The 17,739-nt window shown below is 27.8% G+C and overlaps 1 protein-coding gene across 1 annotated transcript; it reads right to left on the bottom strand.

Moving 5' to 3' along the window:
* Positions 1–11,439: 11,439 nt before the first annotated feature.
* Positions 11,440–15,596, bottom strand: LOC101488627 (uncharacterized). The gene is given in 7 exon segments (XM_073364241.1): positions 11,440–11,986; positions 11,989–12,166; positions 12,310–12,818; positions 13,070–13,330; positions 13,831–14,007; positions 14,309–14,458; positions 14,943–15,596. Coding segments are annotated over 7 exon segments (2,343 nt in total). The 5' UTR covers positions 15,514–15,596; the 3' UTR covers positions 11,440–11,489.
* Positions 15,597–17,739: the final 2,143 nt, after the last annotated feature.

The raw sequence follows: 17,739 nt of genomic DNA, 5'->3' as shown, positions 1-17,739 counted from the left end.
TTATTAAAGAAACTCTCATGTTGTATGGTTTTCATTTGATTGTTGATGCCACTTAAACTTTTCAAATCATGTTGCTTGAACTTTAAAAGTAAAGTTTTTCTTTTCTCTGATCCCATTGTCCACTTTAATTTAATATGTGACTAAGGTCCTTATGGTTCCCCAACAATCTTGAAAATTGTTGCAAAATGTCAATTCATTTTTCAAAAGAAACAATGTTATGGGATATGAATGCAATTATGTAGAATGACTATTGTGAATATATAAAGTTTTGAATGAATGTATGAGGTATTTTTCTTGCTTATATGGATATTCTTATGATAAAATTGTCTATTGGCATATGTAGTGAAACTCTCACAAGGGTGGCTCTATAGTTCAAAACACGGTTCCAAGAGCCAGAAATCTTATTTTGGAATATTGTTAACAACAATAGGTAAACTATTTGGAGTGTCAATATCCTCAACAAGATCAAAATCTAGGTGAAATCTTCATGCTAACCAAACATGATGTACCTCCAAAAGGCTACCACTACGCAACCTCGAAAATCAACTTAAGTTTTGTTCAAACTCTGGTATAGGTTTCACTCATAAGTGTGTGTCTTAGTAAAAGTGTAAGGTATGGAATAAGTATAACTCAATAGCTCCATAATGCTAATAAAATATACATATATATATACAAAATAAATAAATAAAAATGATATGCTAGCTTAAAAGAGTATTATACTATTAGCTAATACTTATTAGGAAATTAAAAATAAATATACAATTAAAAATAAATAAACAAATAAATATAAAAAAATTAAAAATTATGTACAATTAATTATGTTAGACTTGACTCTCCAAAATATACCCAGCGGAGTCGTCAATTCTCGCAACCTAAAATTTCGAGTGTTTCTCGAATTCAATGGAGTCGCCACCAAAATTTATTTTAAAATAGGGAAAATAATGGAGAAACCCTTAAAAATAGAAAGAAAAAAAAAGGTCTTTGAAACCAAATTTTGAGTTTGGGAGTCGATTACCCGTATAGAAGGTATTAGCACACTACGATATTCGTTAAAATACGGTTATCTATAATTAATTGTGTAAAATTAATATTAACTTAAATACGTTTATTTCTCCTTATTATTAATTATGAATAACAATTATTTTTTCACTATGATTTTTGAATGTGATCTATAAAGAAATTTTTTAATGTTATCTATAAAGAAATTTTTATTAATGTGTTTGACAAAAATGTGATCTTGCTCTTATGTATCCCTCGATGCGATGAAAAAATTAAAGTTACGTAGTTCTTAGGTAGAAAATGTGGATGCGTTGATTGTTTTTAAAGGAAAATTGTTCTATTATTGATAAAAAAAAATTGAGAAAAAAAAATTATTTGATTTCAATAATTTTCAAAATGCAAGTTTTATGACTATCAAGTTGTACAACTTATGTCTCAAAAACTCAAAGAATAAAAAATATGTTTCATTTAATTAATTCTTTAAAGAATATTTTAAATTATTTTCGATTTAAATATGAGTTTAAAACCACCAAGTTGTACAAAATGTGTCTTAACAACTCAAAGATAAAAAAAAATCACATCTAATTAAACTAAATTATAAGTTGATTTTATATTAATTTATTAAGAAATAATAAATAAATAAATAAATAAAATAAAATAAAAAGAGAATTTTAAAACTATCAAATTGTATACTTGTGTCCTAAAAACTCAGATTAAAAAAATGTTACATCTAATTAATAGTTAATGAAATATTTGTTTCTATTTTTTATGAAATTTAATTTTTATTTATGAAACAAATTAATTTTGAAATTATAAATAAAAAAAAAACTTAAATGGGCTGAACTCCCAAATAAATAAGTTGACTTTTTATTAGGACCAAATTATAACAAAAAAAAAAATGTGACTTTGTATAAGTTCTTTTTAGACTCTAAAAAAAATTAAGGTGGAATTTGAAGTTTTCACAAAATTTTATGCTATAAAGAATCCACTAATTTATAATTTATCATTTAAGACCAAAAGAATCTAAAAAGGGAGTGTTTAGATTACTAGTAGTGTATCAATTGGAATGTTTTTTTTATAATTAATATTAAAAAATGGAATATTTTATAAATATGTTATATTATGAGAAATTATAAAGAACTAAGCGGTTAAGTGAATGAAAGATTAGTACATACATTTCATAATATAAGAATCTTAATTTATGTTATTCTATAGATCTAGCAATTAATTATATAGTTGGTCACTGGTCAATTAATTAACTCATGCAAAGTCGATCATCTCAAACATATAAATAAAATAACAGAATAATTTAATTGAGATTAACAAAAATCTATGATAAAGCTATAATTAAAATTAAGATGTGACTTAATGGCAAGATTCATGTAGAGAATAAAACAAATAATAGAAGGGTTTGTGGAGAGAAAAAAATAAAACCCTATAAAAGTGTATTTTTCAAGCACTTCAAGAGTTTTTTCCTTTTTGTTTTTTCTCTCTCCCTAATCTTTTCTCCCAACTATTTCTCTTATTATCTCTCATTTTATGATATCATCCTAATTTTATGCAACAACTTTTCTTTTATTATTATTATTATTATTATTATTATTATTATTATTATTATTATTATTATTTATTTATTGTTTTTTGCAAAAACATTCCCATGGCAATATTTTTTTATAATAAAATGATTATTAGATGTAAATGATTTTTAGACATAAAATTTTAATGAAAAAATAAAATAATATAAGAACTTAATTGTGAATATCATAATTTTAAATGTCTCTCGTCGAACTAGCTGAAACTTCTTTGAAATTGTAGCATCATAATAATCTAATAGCTTAGGTTGTTACAAAAGTCCAGGGCTAAGCAATTTTCTTTTTTGAATTAAAACTTTGACTTGATATAGTTGATTAATTGATTGTTTTAAACACTTAATTGATTAATTTATCAGAATAATGAGATTGATCAATTAATACACCAGAATTAATCGATAAATATGGCCGAAATGGAATCAGAACCAATTTCAAATAGTGTTTTGGATTTTGGTGGGGTTTTTCATTATGGATGGAATTATCAAAAGTTTAAAATAGCAAACCGTTGCGTAACATAATCATAAAAATATTATATATATCAAATTTATTCAAAAATCAATTTTAAAAAATTTCTAAAAAAAAATTTATTCACACAATAACTTAACTCGTGTTTGACATAATATACTGTGTGAATCAAATATTTTCAAAATAATTTTAAAAAATAAATAAATTTATTTAAACGATAATATATCAAATATTTGATACGGACAATAAAATTAGTTTGATTAATATTTTTTAGTTGTGACATTAAAGAAAGATTTGTTTGTTAATTAACTTTTTTTTAAAATTAAAATAGTAAAGTACACTAGTACTTTTTCCCACCGTTCTTTTTTAATTGTCCTTTTTCTTTTCTACACATACTTTTTCTATAATACTTTTAATAATTTATTATTTTATTGTATCTATTTTTCTATTTGCAATTAAAAAAAAACAAAATATTAGTAATTTAAAAGTGACAAATAAATAAAAGAAAAGAAATAATGAAAATCCAATAATTAAAATAGAACGAAAAACATATATAATAAACTTCAAGATGTTCCTAATATTAAAACAATAAAAAAAAAAGGAAAACATATATTAGAAATATCTTTTTTCTATAAAAATATAACATCTCTTAATAATACTACTGTATATGTATTAATACTTTTCATCTAAATCTCGACGACAATCTTGAGAAACAAAGTGAATGTATAGGATTTTGAAGGTCCAACTCCGTCAGCAAGATTATAAGCAAATAAGTTGTCATCAAAATCAAACAAGTCATGAACTTGATTCGCAAGGCTCTCCACTAATTGGTCAATTGATTGAGAGGGAAGGTGTGTATGAAACAATATTGATCGAAGCCAATCTTGACCATATTCATAGAACCTTCTACATTCCACTTGATGAGAATTGTGTAGTAATGTATTAAGGTGAGAAATTGAGTTTGAATCAATTGAATGTGAAAGAATACGAATTTGGAAATTTAATTGATCAATGGGTTTGATTTTGGGGCGATACATCTCTAGATTGTAATTCATGCTTCCAAGATATTCATATTGCTCTTTGTATTGTGCCAACAACTCATAATGATAACTTGCTGCTTCTGAAAATTGTGAATAAAACAAAACATAAGATATTTTTTTTTATTTTTAATAAATACTTTTTTTTATAAAATTTAATTAATTTCATACATTCAATCATATTTATAATTAAAAGTTTCTTTAAAATTATATTACAATTTTAGTTTGATGACAACTATTTTATATTCATTCACACAAATATTTTTCTTTCGAGTATCAACATTTATAAAACAAATAATAAACATTCATTCATAAACGTAAAAATAATGCAACACAAATAACTATTTAGAGAAAAAAAGAGTATCGGTAATGAGTTTTTAAAATATGAATTCTAACATCAAATTAAATTCTAATGAACTCCTAAAATCAATAAATCAACTTTAAAATAAATAAATCACAAAACTCTCCTATTAAAACATACCTGAATGTGCAAACAATGAAGTAGACATAACTGTTTCTGATGAACTTCCTTATCTCCTTAATTTAATTGATGTGTGCACTTTTAATATGACTGCTACTCTCTCTATATATATAGAGGAGGGGAGGGTTTGTTTTTTAGATTTTGTAAATATTTATAAGATCAACCAAGATTTTGTTTAATAAAACGGAATTAGTAAAAAAAATCCTGCTAATTGAATAAAAATCAATTAATGAATTAAATTGTAAGTCAAGATAATTAAATATATGTATATATACTAAAATTATAACTGATTATGATTATCTTATTTCTGTTAAGTATCCCATATTTATCGGGTCATCAATCGATTAACAAATTTAATATCTTAATTGGGTGGTTTTAATAATTAAAAAAAATTAAAACTATAATTTTAAAATTATCGAGTCCTATATTTCATAAAATATTTACGTATAAATCTTTTTTTAATATCTAAAATAGAATTTCGTTTGGATATATAAAAAATATATTATCTCCAATAATATATGAGATAATATTGAAATTTAGACCACTTAAGTTTGTTGGATTTGGCTCAATCTTATTAAGGTTAATGAATGATTTCCTATAAAAAAAAAAAAAAAAAAAAAAAAAAAAAATTACAAAATATAAAAATTGAAGGGATTTTTAAAGTGAAAAAAATTAAGATTGATTATAATTTTTCCTTTCCTTAATGTACTAAAAAAATCAAATTGATTTACTCAAAAAATAATATAAGAGTCACTTTCTGTTGGTGTTTTACCTATGTCGATTCCGTTAACAGTACGGACGGTTTAGAAACCATCGAAAGACCGTCACACGAAGGTGGTAGGTCGAGGCCGGAGAATCCGAATGCCGGCAACATGTGCCGCCAGAATATTCCAGCTAACACGGGAGCTTGGTCACAAATCCGACGGAGAAACAATACGGTGGTTGCTAGAGCAAGCCGAACCTTCAATGATAGAAGCAACCGGCACCGGAACAGTTCCGGCCATTTCCGTTTCAGTCGGCGGCACGTTAAAGATTCCAACTTCATCACCGGCAAGACCAGACGGTGAAGAAGCTCCAAAGAAACGAAGGAGAAGAGCATCAAATAGTGAATTTTTTGATGTGAATTAACACGTTTCAATGTGTTCAGGGTTAGCACCAAGTGCACAAACTGCATACAGCGGTGCTGCCGGTGGAAGTGGTGGTGGAATAGTCCCTTTATGGCCTGTGGTAAGTAGTGGTGGTTCAAATGCAACAGGACCATTTTTTATGTTCCCAAATTCAACTATACGAATCAGCCACAATTTTGGGCTATTCCTGCGGCACCGTTTTTTAATGTTCAAAATAGACCCATTTCAGATTTTGTTTCTGCTATGCATATGCAACTGCCTTTAAAAGATGTACATGAAATTGATATATTTAAAAATGATAGCACTTAAAATATGGAAACGCTTCCTCCAAACAAAAATACTATTAAACGCAAATGAGTGGATTAGATTAAATATTACTCAGATAGACCTATTGATCGTTTTAAAGGTAAGAGTTGTCATCTTGGTGAACATTTCTTATTGTTGATGATGGCAAAGTATTGGTAACTTCATCAAATGAATGCTCACAATACCTTTTAACACGGTGAGCTTGATGAAGAAACATATATGAAGCAATCCCTAGTTTGAAGTCTAATCAAGTGTAATGTTTACATTAGTCTCTATACGACTTAAAACAAGTGTCTTACTATTGGACTCGTATATTCTCTCTTGTAATATGATTAGATCCGACCTAAAGATGAAACCACTAAAATAAGTGTTTAATGCCTCACTTCAAAACTTTATGACTAGCTAATACATGAAGTTCAAGAAGCCCGAATTGGTCTTGTGCTGCATGTAGGGGCAAACGTATGGAAAAAATCAACGATAGGGGCAGATACAAATGCAATGTTAACACCTTTTTTCCGTCCTTGCAAAATAGAGTTGGAATCGGAATGTGCATTTGTGACAATAGTGGTAATTTTGTTCTAGCAAAAACTGTGGTAAGTGAAGTTTATGGATTAATTTGTGCTTTGCAATGGGTTCAAGAGCTTCAAATAGAATAAGTCGACTTCAAGTTGGACTCTAAATATGTACTCCCTCCATCTTCGATCTTTGGTCCTTTAAGCATTTGATTTTTGTCCCAAAAATTTGGTTCTTTTATAAAATCAAGATACAATTAATGGTATTATTTTCTTTTGTACCCTTCAAAATCCAAAAGCATGTATTAAATGAATGAAGGGTATAAAAGACTAAACATACTTAAATTTATTACTTCTTAATATTGTATCCAAATTTAAAAGAATCAGAATATAAGGACGAAATGGGGATTTTTTTACTCAAATAACCCTTTTTTGAAAGAAAAAAAACACCAAACTACCCCCTTTTGAAAAAAATATACCAAAATTCTTTTTTTTTTTTTTTAAATTATAAGTCGCCATTGGGAATGGCGACTTCCTTATGGAAGTCCAAGTTCCAAATGGCGACTACCCACATGGTTTTTTTTTTAAAAAAAAAAATTCAATTTTTTTTCAATTTTTAATGGAATAACATAAATATTATATATATAATTAATTAATATAATTTATAAAAATAAATAAATAGAAATTTTAAATTACGAAAAAAAAATTAGTAAACCCAAGTTCCAAATGGGCATTTTTCAAAGGTTTATTTATTTATTTTTAAAAAAAATTTAATTCAATTTTTGTTGAAATAACAAAAGTAATATATATATATATATATATATATATATATTTAATATAATTCATTAAAATAAATAAATAAAAATTTAAAATTATGCTAAAATTTTAGGAAATTCAAGTTTGAAATGCAGATTTTCCAAAGATTTTTTTTAAAAAATAATTATTTCAATTTTTATTGAAATAACAAAAATAATATATATATATATATATATATAATTATAATTAATATAATTCATAAAAATACATAAATAGAAATTTAAATTACGATAATTGACTAGAGCTGGCTGTAATATTTGGACAATGTTTTCGAATATGGCCAGTTAATCAACATAATCCACATTTTATTGGTACTTTTTCTTTAACGTCCATTTCAGTTCTAATACGGGTACTATTTGGACGACCTGCATGTTTATTGGTACTATGTGGGTCAATATCCTTCATTAGGTATAGGTGGAAACTCTTCTTTGTAGATGTTTAATACATAAACGACCTTGTACACGTTAGGTAGAAGCACTAAATAGTTTTGACGGACATAAAAACATGCAGCTATGACATGTGAACAAGGAACATGTATAGCCTGAAATTTTCCACAATCACACCATTTTCTTTGAAGGTTGACTTCAAAATGACCAATTGGTCGCACCTCTCTTGGTTTTACTGTTTCATGCACGATGAAAGAATAATGATTTCGGTCGAATTACATGACTTGGTGAGTATTAGATTTACCAACTTCACATTTAATCTTGTCCATGCAATTGTTTGTGTATACTCGACTAGAAGCTAATGATGACAGATGTTGTTGTCCCCTTTCTGCATATAAAACTCTCAATCTATAGTATGTTGGTTGTACCAAAGCAGTGATTGGGAGATTGCGTGTACCCTTGAGCACTGCGTTGATGGACTCGAAAACGTTTATTGTCATGTGTCCCCATCATCGACCTTGAGAATAAGTCATAGTCCATTGTTCTGGGGGATATTATCGATCCATCTTAATGCTTCTGGATTTGCCATCTTTATTTCATTGTGGTAATACTTGAATGATGGCTCATTTAATGCATATCTTGTTAGAAATGATGTAAAAATTATCAAATATGATAAAGTGATAAGTGAAAAATATACTAAGAAGAATTAGATCATTACCCATACAAACAAGTTTTCTTTGAAGTTCCTTGTCCTTGAACTCTCTCAAGAAATTTTGTGCAATGTGTCAGATGCAATATACATGTGTTGACGAAGGATCATGCCAACCATTATTTGGATTATTATAAGCACTCTTAATAGATTCGTGTCTATCTGAAATCAAACAAACGTCGACTTGAGGTGTTACATACCTTCTTAGATTTTTCAAAAAAATGCTCCAAGCACCTCCTGTCTCACCTTCCACAAGTGCATAAGCAATGGAAATTGTATTTTTGTTTCCATCTTGTGCAACAACAAGAAAAAGAGTCCCCTTATACTTTCCGTACAACCAAGTTTCATCCATTGAGACAAATTGTTTACAAAATTTAAACCCAGATATGCACGGAGGGATTGACCCTTGTAATAGAGTATTATTAGAATATGCAAATGATACTTCCATTTCCACAATAGTTCCTGGAAGAAATTTTTGCATAGCCAACAACCACCTTGGAAGATCATTGTAAGACTTTTCCTAGTTCCCATAAATCGTTTCATATGGTAGATTTGCATAAACAAGTTGACTATAGTTTGGCATTATTCTACGAAAATGAGAACAAATAGTGGAATGAACGAGAGAATCATATTCTTCATGGTCAACCTCTAAATATTGAATTCAAACCAAGTTATGAATACATGGTTTGGTTATGCAAAAATTCTAAACGGTTTATTTCTGTAGAAAACCAATTGGTTGATCCTCGTGTCAATCCACCACAATCTAGCCAACACTTTTTTTACCCTCAACCTCCACCACAATCTAGTCAACATTTTTTTCACCCCCAACATCCACCACAATCTAGCCAACATTTTTTCCAAGAATCAATGCCCAACACAACACAACAAAATCAATATTATATACCAACGCTTCCTGACACTCAACCGCCTCCTCATACTTTTACCCACACACCACATCAATCTTACGGGTTCACGCCAGGGGAACAATTTAATTTTGACAGCCAACAACCACATCAAGAAGACAGTCGTCGACTATCATTTGCATCAAGCGAAGATGAATTATTGTATAACACGTTCAACACTCGTCATAATACACCCGAGTCCGCTACCCAATTACTGAATAATATGTGTCAACAAAACTTTCAAATTCCAAGCTTTGGGAATGCATATACTCCGTTGAATATATTATATACCAACGCTTCCTGACACTCAACCGCCTCCTCATACTTTTACCCACACACCACATCAATCTTACGGGTTCACGCCAGGGGAACAATTTAATTTTGACAGCCAACAACCACATCAAGAAGACAGTCGTCGACTATCATTTGCATCAAGCGAAGATGAATTATTGTATAACACGTTCAACACTCGTCATAATAACCTGAGTCCGCTACCCAGTTACTGAATAATATGTGTCAAGAAAACTTTCAAATTCCAAGCTTTAAGAATGCATATACTCTGTTGAATCAAATATCCAACTGGACTCAAGGTGGAAGTAGTTCTTCTGCAGCACTTCCTCCTAGACATCCTCCACATCAAGAAGACAAAGATCAAGAAGAAGAACAACAAACTCGTGATGTACCATGGCATCGTAAAAATCTCGTACGTGTGAGAAAACCTCGGCAATATGGTACTGGAGGCCACCTTCGACATTAATTATCGTAATTTTTATAAAATTTGTGATATTTTTTATGAATAAATTATGTAATTTAAAGTTTTATCGTAATTTAAATTTTCTATTTATGTATTTTATGAATTATATTAATTATATATATATATATATTTATTTCAATAAAAAATGAAAAAAATTGAAATAAATGTTTTTTAAAAAAAACCTTTCGGAAATCAGCATTTCGAACTTGGGCTTTCTAAAATTTTATCGTAATTTAAAATTTCTATTTATCTATTTTTATGAATTATATTAATTATATATATATTACTTCTGTTATTTCAATAAAAATTGCAATATTTTTTTTTAAAAAAAAAAAACCTTTGAAAAATGCCCCTTTGGAATTTGGATTTACTAAATTTTTTTCGTAATTTAAAATTTCTATTTATTTATTTTTATGTATTTTATGAATTATATTAATTAATTATATATATAATATTTATGTTATTCCATTAAAAATTTAAAAAAATTGATTTTTTTTTTTTTTAAAAAAACCATGTAAGAAGTCACCATTTAGAACTTGGGTTTCCTTAAGGAAGTTTTCATTCCAAACGGCTACTTATAACTTAATAAAAAAAATGTATTTTGATATATTTTTTCAAAAAATGGTAGTTTTGTGTTTTTTTTTTTCAAAAAAGGATTATTGAAAAAAAAAAAACCCACAAAATGGAGTAGTCAAGTTTCATCAAGCTTAAGTGGATGTTTCAAGCTTAAGTCACATCTTTAATTAGTCATCACATCTTTATTGAAATTTCTCCTTATATTGAAGATATTATTATTAATGAAATATTTAAAAAAAATTATTCATTTCTATTTTTTTTTAATTAAATTTGACCGTAAAAAATGAAAATTTAAAAAGTACTTAAATAAACTTTATATTAATAATTTTTAACACCAAATTGTGGGTGTTTATTTAATTATTTAACTTGTGATTAATCAGAGAAAGTGACATTGTAAATATATTTAAGTTAGGTTAGACTTTAAAAATTGAGTGATTTTGTTTGGTCTTACTCTAATAGATAAAGAATATGTGAAATTTTCTCTACTTAAAGACAAATTTAGCAACAAAGCTATAATTAAAACTGGAAACAACAAGAACCGAATATAATTTTTTTTCCAAAACTCATATATAATGTGATTACCATTACAAAAGCTCAAACCTATTACATTGTCTCATTAAACAAACCAATTACTGCAATACAAACATAATCAAAAGCTTTAAGTATTACATGCATATTAATATATCCAACTCCATATTTGAATGAAACAATTTTTAATTAAACCTTACTTATTTATGGATCGGTCCATTCATATAGAAATGGAAGACTAAAAAAAATAAAAAATCCAACTCCACACTTTATTTATAGTTCCAAAAATGATACAAAAACATTTATAATTTGTTACTTTCAATAGTTGCCACTGGAATCTTAGTTGAAATAGCTGCAACAAGATCATAGTACAGAGGAAATTGTGCAATAGCATAGAAAGTCACAGGTATGCAAGTAGCTCCGTAAAGTGGAAACATCACCGATTTATATTTATGATTAAGCAGAAAAAAATGTCCAGTGCAGAACGAAACAAACATGGAAGCAATCGCCACGAAAAGAGAGGTTAACCCGAGAAGAAGTTTCAGCGGCAAATCTTTTCGAAAATCATTGGGTTGTTTTCGAGAAGTTAGAATCGAAAGGAACATGATTAGTCCGGTAACAGAGAAACAAAGACCGACGAGCGAAGAAATGGCGAATATATCGAATGCAGGTTTGCCTTCTAGCGTTGGTGTGCCTTCATCTGTTGTTCGGCCAGGGACAGCGCTCGCTGTGGCGAACGAAACACCAGCAACGAGCGCTGCCACGACGGAGCATGATTCGGATGTATCTTTTAGCCATTGTCTTTTATAAGAGTTGCGTGTTTTCTTCTGAAGATGTCGCCTGGTGTTTGGCTAGTGTTGTCATTGCTTCTTTCGCCTGGTGTTTGGCTAGTGCTGTCATTGCTTCTTTCCTCTGGTTTTTGGCGAGTGATATTGTTGCTTATGAAATAGAAATGTTGTGGCACAAGGCTTCGGATATACTAAGGAAGAAAAAAAAAGAGCCAATGGATCAACATATATTGTAATTGTGTTGCAGTATGACATGTAAGTATAATTGGACAAAGGGTACTCTAACAAATGTAAAAGAATAAAAGATTAGACATATGATTGTAATTGTATGTACCTCAAACCATTTAATATCCCACATCATTTGCAAGGCTGAACCAGGAATCTTCAAAGGTTTATAATCACTTAATACATCAGCAGCCAAATGCAATATAGTATTCTTATCTTCATCAACTGCAAGTACCATATTACTCCAAACTTGTGGGTCTGAATGCTTTCTCAAAGTCTCAACAACAACTGGTTGCTTATACTTCACTGCAACATGCAACGCATTTTCTTTCTTTGAGTTTATGTTATGTATAGCACTTGGCATTTCAATTAAAATTTCTTTCACCATTTCAACTATTCCATTTCTAGCTGCTACCAAAAAGGGTGTATCTTCTGTATCAATATCATCATCTTGTTTCAATTGAAGATACGTGTTGTAGATGTCAGGATCAATATCTATTTCAGTTGGTCTCCCACCATTATCTCCTTTGAATGCTTCATAAGGTTTTTTCATTAATTCCTTCAATAACTGACTACTCCATTGATGCTTCTGTTTTGCAATCTTCAAATCGTTTACCCCTTAAAAAAGGAACATTAATTGAATCAGGACCAATTAATAATTATTTAATAATCTTGTTAAATTATTATCCAATTAATAAATATTTAAGGACTCACTATCACAAATAGTGTGTTTTTAACTCATTAAATTAAACCCTTGTAGATATTTATATAAATTAATTTCACAAAAGTGACATCATAATAAAAAATAATGTGATAGAAATAACGATTATAAAAAGTAGCCACCATATAGAAAACATATATGTACATACCTACTCCACAAAGGCTAAGAATATGAACATATGCATACTTAACCAATTGTTGAAAGGTTTCATAATTTGGTGGCAAAAACCTAAATGGATGTTTCTCTGATTTAAGTTGATTATTGTTATCTGATGGATCTTTTACTTCGAATGGATTTTCTATGTCGCACATATTTTTTGAGCCGATCAGATATTTAACGACAAACCATTTTTCTGGGTCGATCTCTCTTTCTGAGTTCAACTGTTCCATCTTTTTTGGAATTTTTTTTCCTGACAAAAAATTTAACAAATATGTTTTTATAATTATCACATTAAAAATATTTTAACCATTAATTAGTAATGTAATCTCATATTTATTGAAAAATTAAGTTTGTAAATTACAACTATAATACATACATATTCACTTGTTTGAATCCTCAATCACAATTGAAGTATATTAATGCAGAGTCATTGGCTTTAAAGATAAAAAAAAAATATTTAATTAATTTCAATGACTATGCATCATGCCTAATTGTAAATTAGAGGATGAAATCTCAAACACTTAATTAAGTTTAAAAAAAGGCCATAAAAGCTTATGACATAAGCTAATTCCTTCTTTTGACATGCTTAAGTTATAGTATTTCTTTTGAAGAACCAATAATAATATATAATGTTGTATATCTAAAGACACACTAAAGCATATATGTTAGTAAATATTAAGTATCAAAGTAAAAAAAATTAGAATGAAAAAAATAAAAAAGATTGATGGCATGAGATTTGATATGACATACGGGTGTCAATGTGAGGGTAAGTGTCATTGCCAGTGGCACCTAACCATATAGAAACGAAATCATACAAAACATTATAGTTATTTGGAAACTTCATCTTATTAGAATTTTGATTAGCCTCCATCTTTATCAAATAAGGCTTCATTGTTCTTTCAGCATCCAGTTGTTCCACAAAAATGCCTTAATTAACAACAAATACACAAAGACTCAAAACACATATATAATTAGTTTAATTTTAATTATAAAATTAAATATATTTTTCGTATCTATAAAATACATACATTTTAAGTTTATTCCATACATAAATTTTAATCAATTTTAGTTTCTGTTTTAATTTTTATAAATATTGAGTGCTTTTAGTCTCTATTGAAATAAAATACAGATTAAAAATAAATAAAGTTTTTTGCAAGAACTAAATTTAAAAAATTATAAATTTTATTGAGATGAAAAATATATTTAATTATATAATGAGGTTACTTACAGTTGTATAGAATTCGCTTATACCCTAAAATGTTGCTTGTACTTTTGAAGGCTGAAGGTCTAGTGGCAAGGACTTTGAGAGGAGTAGATCCCTCTTCGTTGGAATGTGTGATCAAGAAATCATAATAATGTACTATTATCTGAGCCAAATCTGTTCCAAAACATATATTATATCCAATCCAATTATAGTACAAATATATGGTGTAGAGTGTGTCAAAGAGTATTTTTTTTTATTAAACAAAAGAATAATATAATTAAAAAAGAATACAAAGAAACTAAATACAAGGTCTAAACAACACTAAAATAAGGACAAAATAAAACATAAAACAGAGCAACCATCTATCAGATTAAATTTTTACAGTAATATAGAATTATTTTAGTTAAAGTGTATTAGTATTGATAAACTATATATAAGTTTTTTTTTTAAATGGTGAAGGTTAGTTGTCAATAGTTAGCTTGTGTTAAAGTTATATATATATATTATTATTAAATAGGCATTATATACCACACCAACAAAATATTAAGGAGAATACTTATAATACAATGTGAGTTCAAATGATCAGTTTCCGGCTATAATTTTTGAAATTATATATATATATATATATATATCAAAAGTATAGTTTATTATAAATTACCAAAATATTCTCCCTGGATTGCAGCGTGAAGAATAGTATCACCATTGTCTCGTACAAGATCTTCCAATTGGACTGTCTCTTTAGAAATATGACAAAGGTAAGGAAATGATTCTTTTTTCCAATTAATAGCAGCTTGAAAAAGTGGTGTCTCTCCATAATTATTTTTTTTCCTCAACAAATATATCCTCTCCTTTTTTCCCCCTATGATCAACTTACATATTCTACCATAACCCCTTGTTGCTGCAATGTGTAATGGTGTGTCTCCTCTCTGATTTCCCGTTTTCAATGCCGTAACCTCACCCCCATCATCATTATTATGCACATTATGTATAAAAATTGCATTTAAAAGCTCATTAACAACATTTGTTTTGTTTAAATCGATCGCTACGTGCAGAGCAGTGCCATTTAATTTTAAAAAACTTTTTGTCTGTAGCATTGGAAAATTGTAGTACATCGCAATCACATGTTGCCATTTACCTTCCCATGTGTATTGCACTAAATAATTATTTAGTTGTTCGGTTGTAAAGCCTTCTAATTTGTTCTCATCATCAGGAAGCATCGAAGATGTCATGGTGACAAAAATGAAGTTTTTTTTTTCAAATGGGATAACTGATTTGTAGTAATAATGTTACTAGAGAGCTAGATTAATTTTGTTTGTGCTCCTCAATATTCATTAGCATTCATCAACTGGGGCTATTTTATAACCATAGAATCTGATGCTTCAACATCACATTGTGAATCTTGTGATGAAACTTTATTTAGAAGACAAGGAAAGAATAAAATTGAGAGAGTGGATACTAATTGATATATGATGAGATATATCTTCAAGACTAAATATTAATTGGAGTTGTGTAAAGAATATTTACTTTGCTTGCTATTTTCAATTTACTAAAACAGATAAATTCCGCATTGTTACATTCTAACATTGTATTATGAATTAAATTGTTTTACATAGTAGATAAATCATGACTATTCTCTAAGTGGTTATTACAAAAATCAATCATTACTAATAATCAAACAATTATAATTGATTGAAAATTTTAAAAAAATTTACAATGATGGTTGATGGTGTATATAAATGAAATTAAAATATTATAAACTTTAAAAGACTTTGTATCAAAATATGCTTCAAACATTTGTATGTGTTACGAGTAACAAAGAGTATATACATAACCGATATTATGCTCATATTATTTTTTCTTTTGAACAAAACAACATTCTGTTCTTATAAAAAAACATCATTTTCTCTAACTTCTCTCTTTTTAGAGCACATGTTAATAAAAATTACTGAAAACTCATTTTTAGTTTCTAAAAAATATTGTTTAATTCAAATTCAATTTCTCAAAAAAATAACGGTAGTTTTTAATTTTTGAGAAAATTAAACCGGAATAATTTAGTATCTACTATCTTTACATTTTATTTGGTTGATGAAGGAAAAAAAAAGTCAAAAGAAGAAGAAAAAAATAGAAATACATATTATTTTAAAGGCTTAAACTAATTGTAAATGGTTTTTTTTTTTAATTCATATGTTCCACGTAGACCCATTTTCTTTAAAGGAAATTTTATTATGAAATTGGTGAGAAAAAAATTTAAAATATGGGAGCTATTTCTACATGAACAAAATCTCAAATGTTTGTTGAAGTTGTCAAAGATGTACGTGAAATTGATATATTTAAAAATGATGGCATTTAGAATGTGGATTAGATTAAATATTACTTAGATAGACATATTGGTCATGTCATGTTGGTGAACATTTCTTATTGTTGATGACGTGAAGTGTTGGTAACTTCATCAAATGAATGCTGACAGTATCTTTTTACACGGTGAGCTTGATAAAGAAGCATATATGAAGAAACCCCAAGTTTGAAGTCTAATCAAGTGTAATGTTTACATGAGTCTCTGTACGGCTTAAAACAAGTGTTTCACTGTTGGCTTTGTTTTTTTTTTTTGTTTTATTGGATTCATAGATTCTCTCTTGTAATATGATTAGATACGAGTAAAGGTGAAACTACTAAAAGAAGCATTTTATGCGTCACTTTAATTTATTACAAAAGCTTCATTTGTTTTGCCGTAATTAGAGCGGTCTCGTATTAGCTCTCGTGAGTGGGATGAGTGATAGACTGTTTACAGCTTATTTTTAACTTGTGTCACTCAAGATGCACTTCTTTTAAGCTTTTTAATTAACAAAAAAAATTAAAAAATGTATTTTCTCACTATAAATTATTTTCAAAAATCTTTAAATTTTATTCGAATTAGTTAATCAAGACATATATTTTTGTGTAATTAAAAACAGATAAAAAAAGAAACACCATAAAATTTATTTACAAAAATAAACATTAGATTCACAATTAGCCACTTGTATGATGTTGTAAGTAAAAGGTAAAGAGGTACATGCATGTGTTGTTGTAACTAGTGTGATATCCGTGATGCACGGATAGATTGATCTAAGAATTGTTATACAATAGATTATAACAAAATTGGTTAATAAAATAAATATAGCAATTAATATTTATGCAGTCGAATTGTACATATGCTACTGACACAAATACGGAATATCATATATACAGAAGAAAAAAAATTATGATAAATATGGAGGGATAGTTTTATACTGATTTATTTTATTAACCACCTAAATTATATTATTAATAATTAAAATGAAAGTCATTAATAACTTATTTAACTTATTATAAACTACTAAAATGTAAAAGGAAAAAAAGATTAATATTGTTAAAGTTATTAATTTTTAAACGAAATTCTGAAGAAGAAAAAAGTAATCTTGTATGCATTTTAAAAGATA

This window comes from Cicer arietinum, chromosome 8 (genome assembly GCF_000331145.2).
Source record: "Cicer arietinum cultivar CDC Frontier isolate Library 1 chromosome 8, Cicar.CDCFrontier_v2.0, whole genome shotgun sequence".
Taxonomy (NCBI): domain Eukaryota; kingdom Viridiplantae; phylum Streptophyta; class Magnoliopsida; order Fabales; family Fabaceae; genus Cicer; species Cicer arietinum.
The sequence above is the reverse complement of the archived record's forward strand: the minus strand, read 5'-3'. Positions and strand labels throughout refer to the sequence as shown.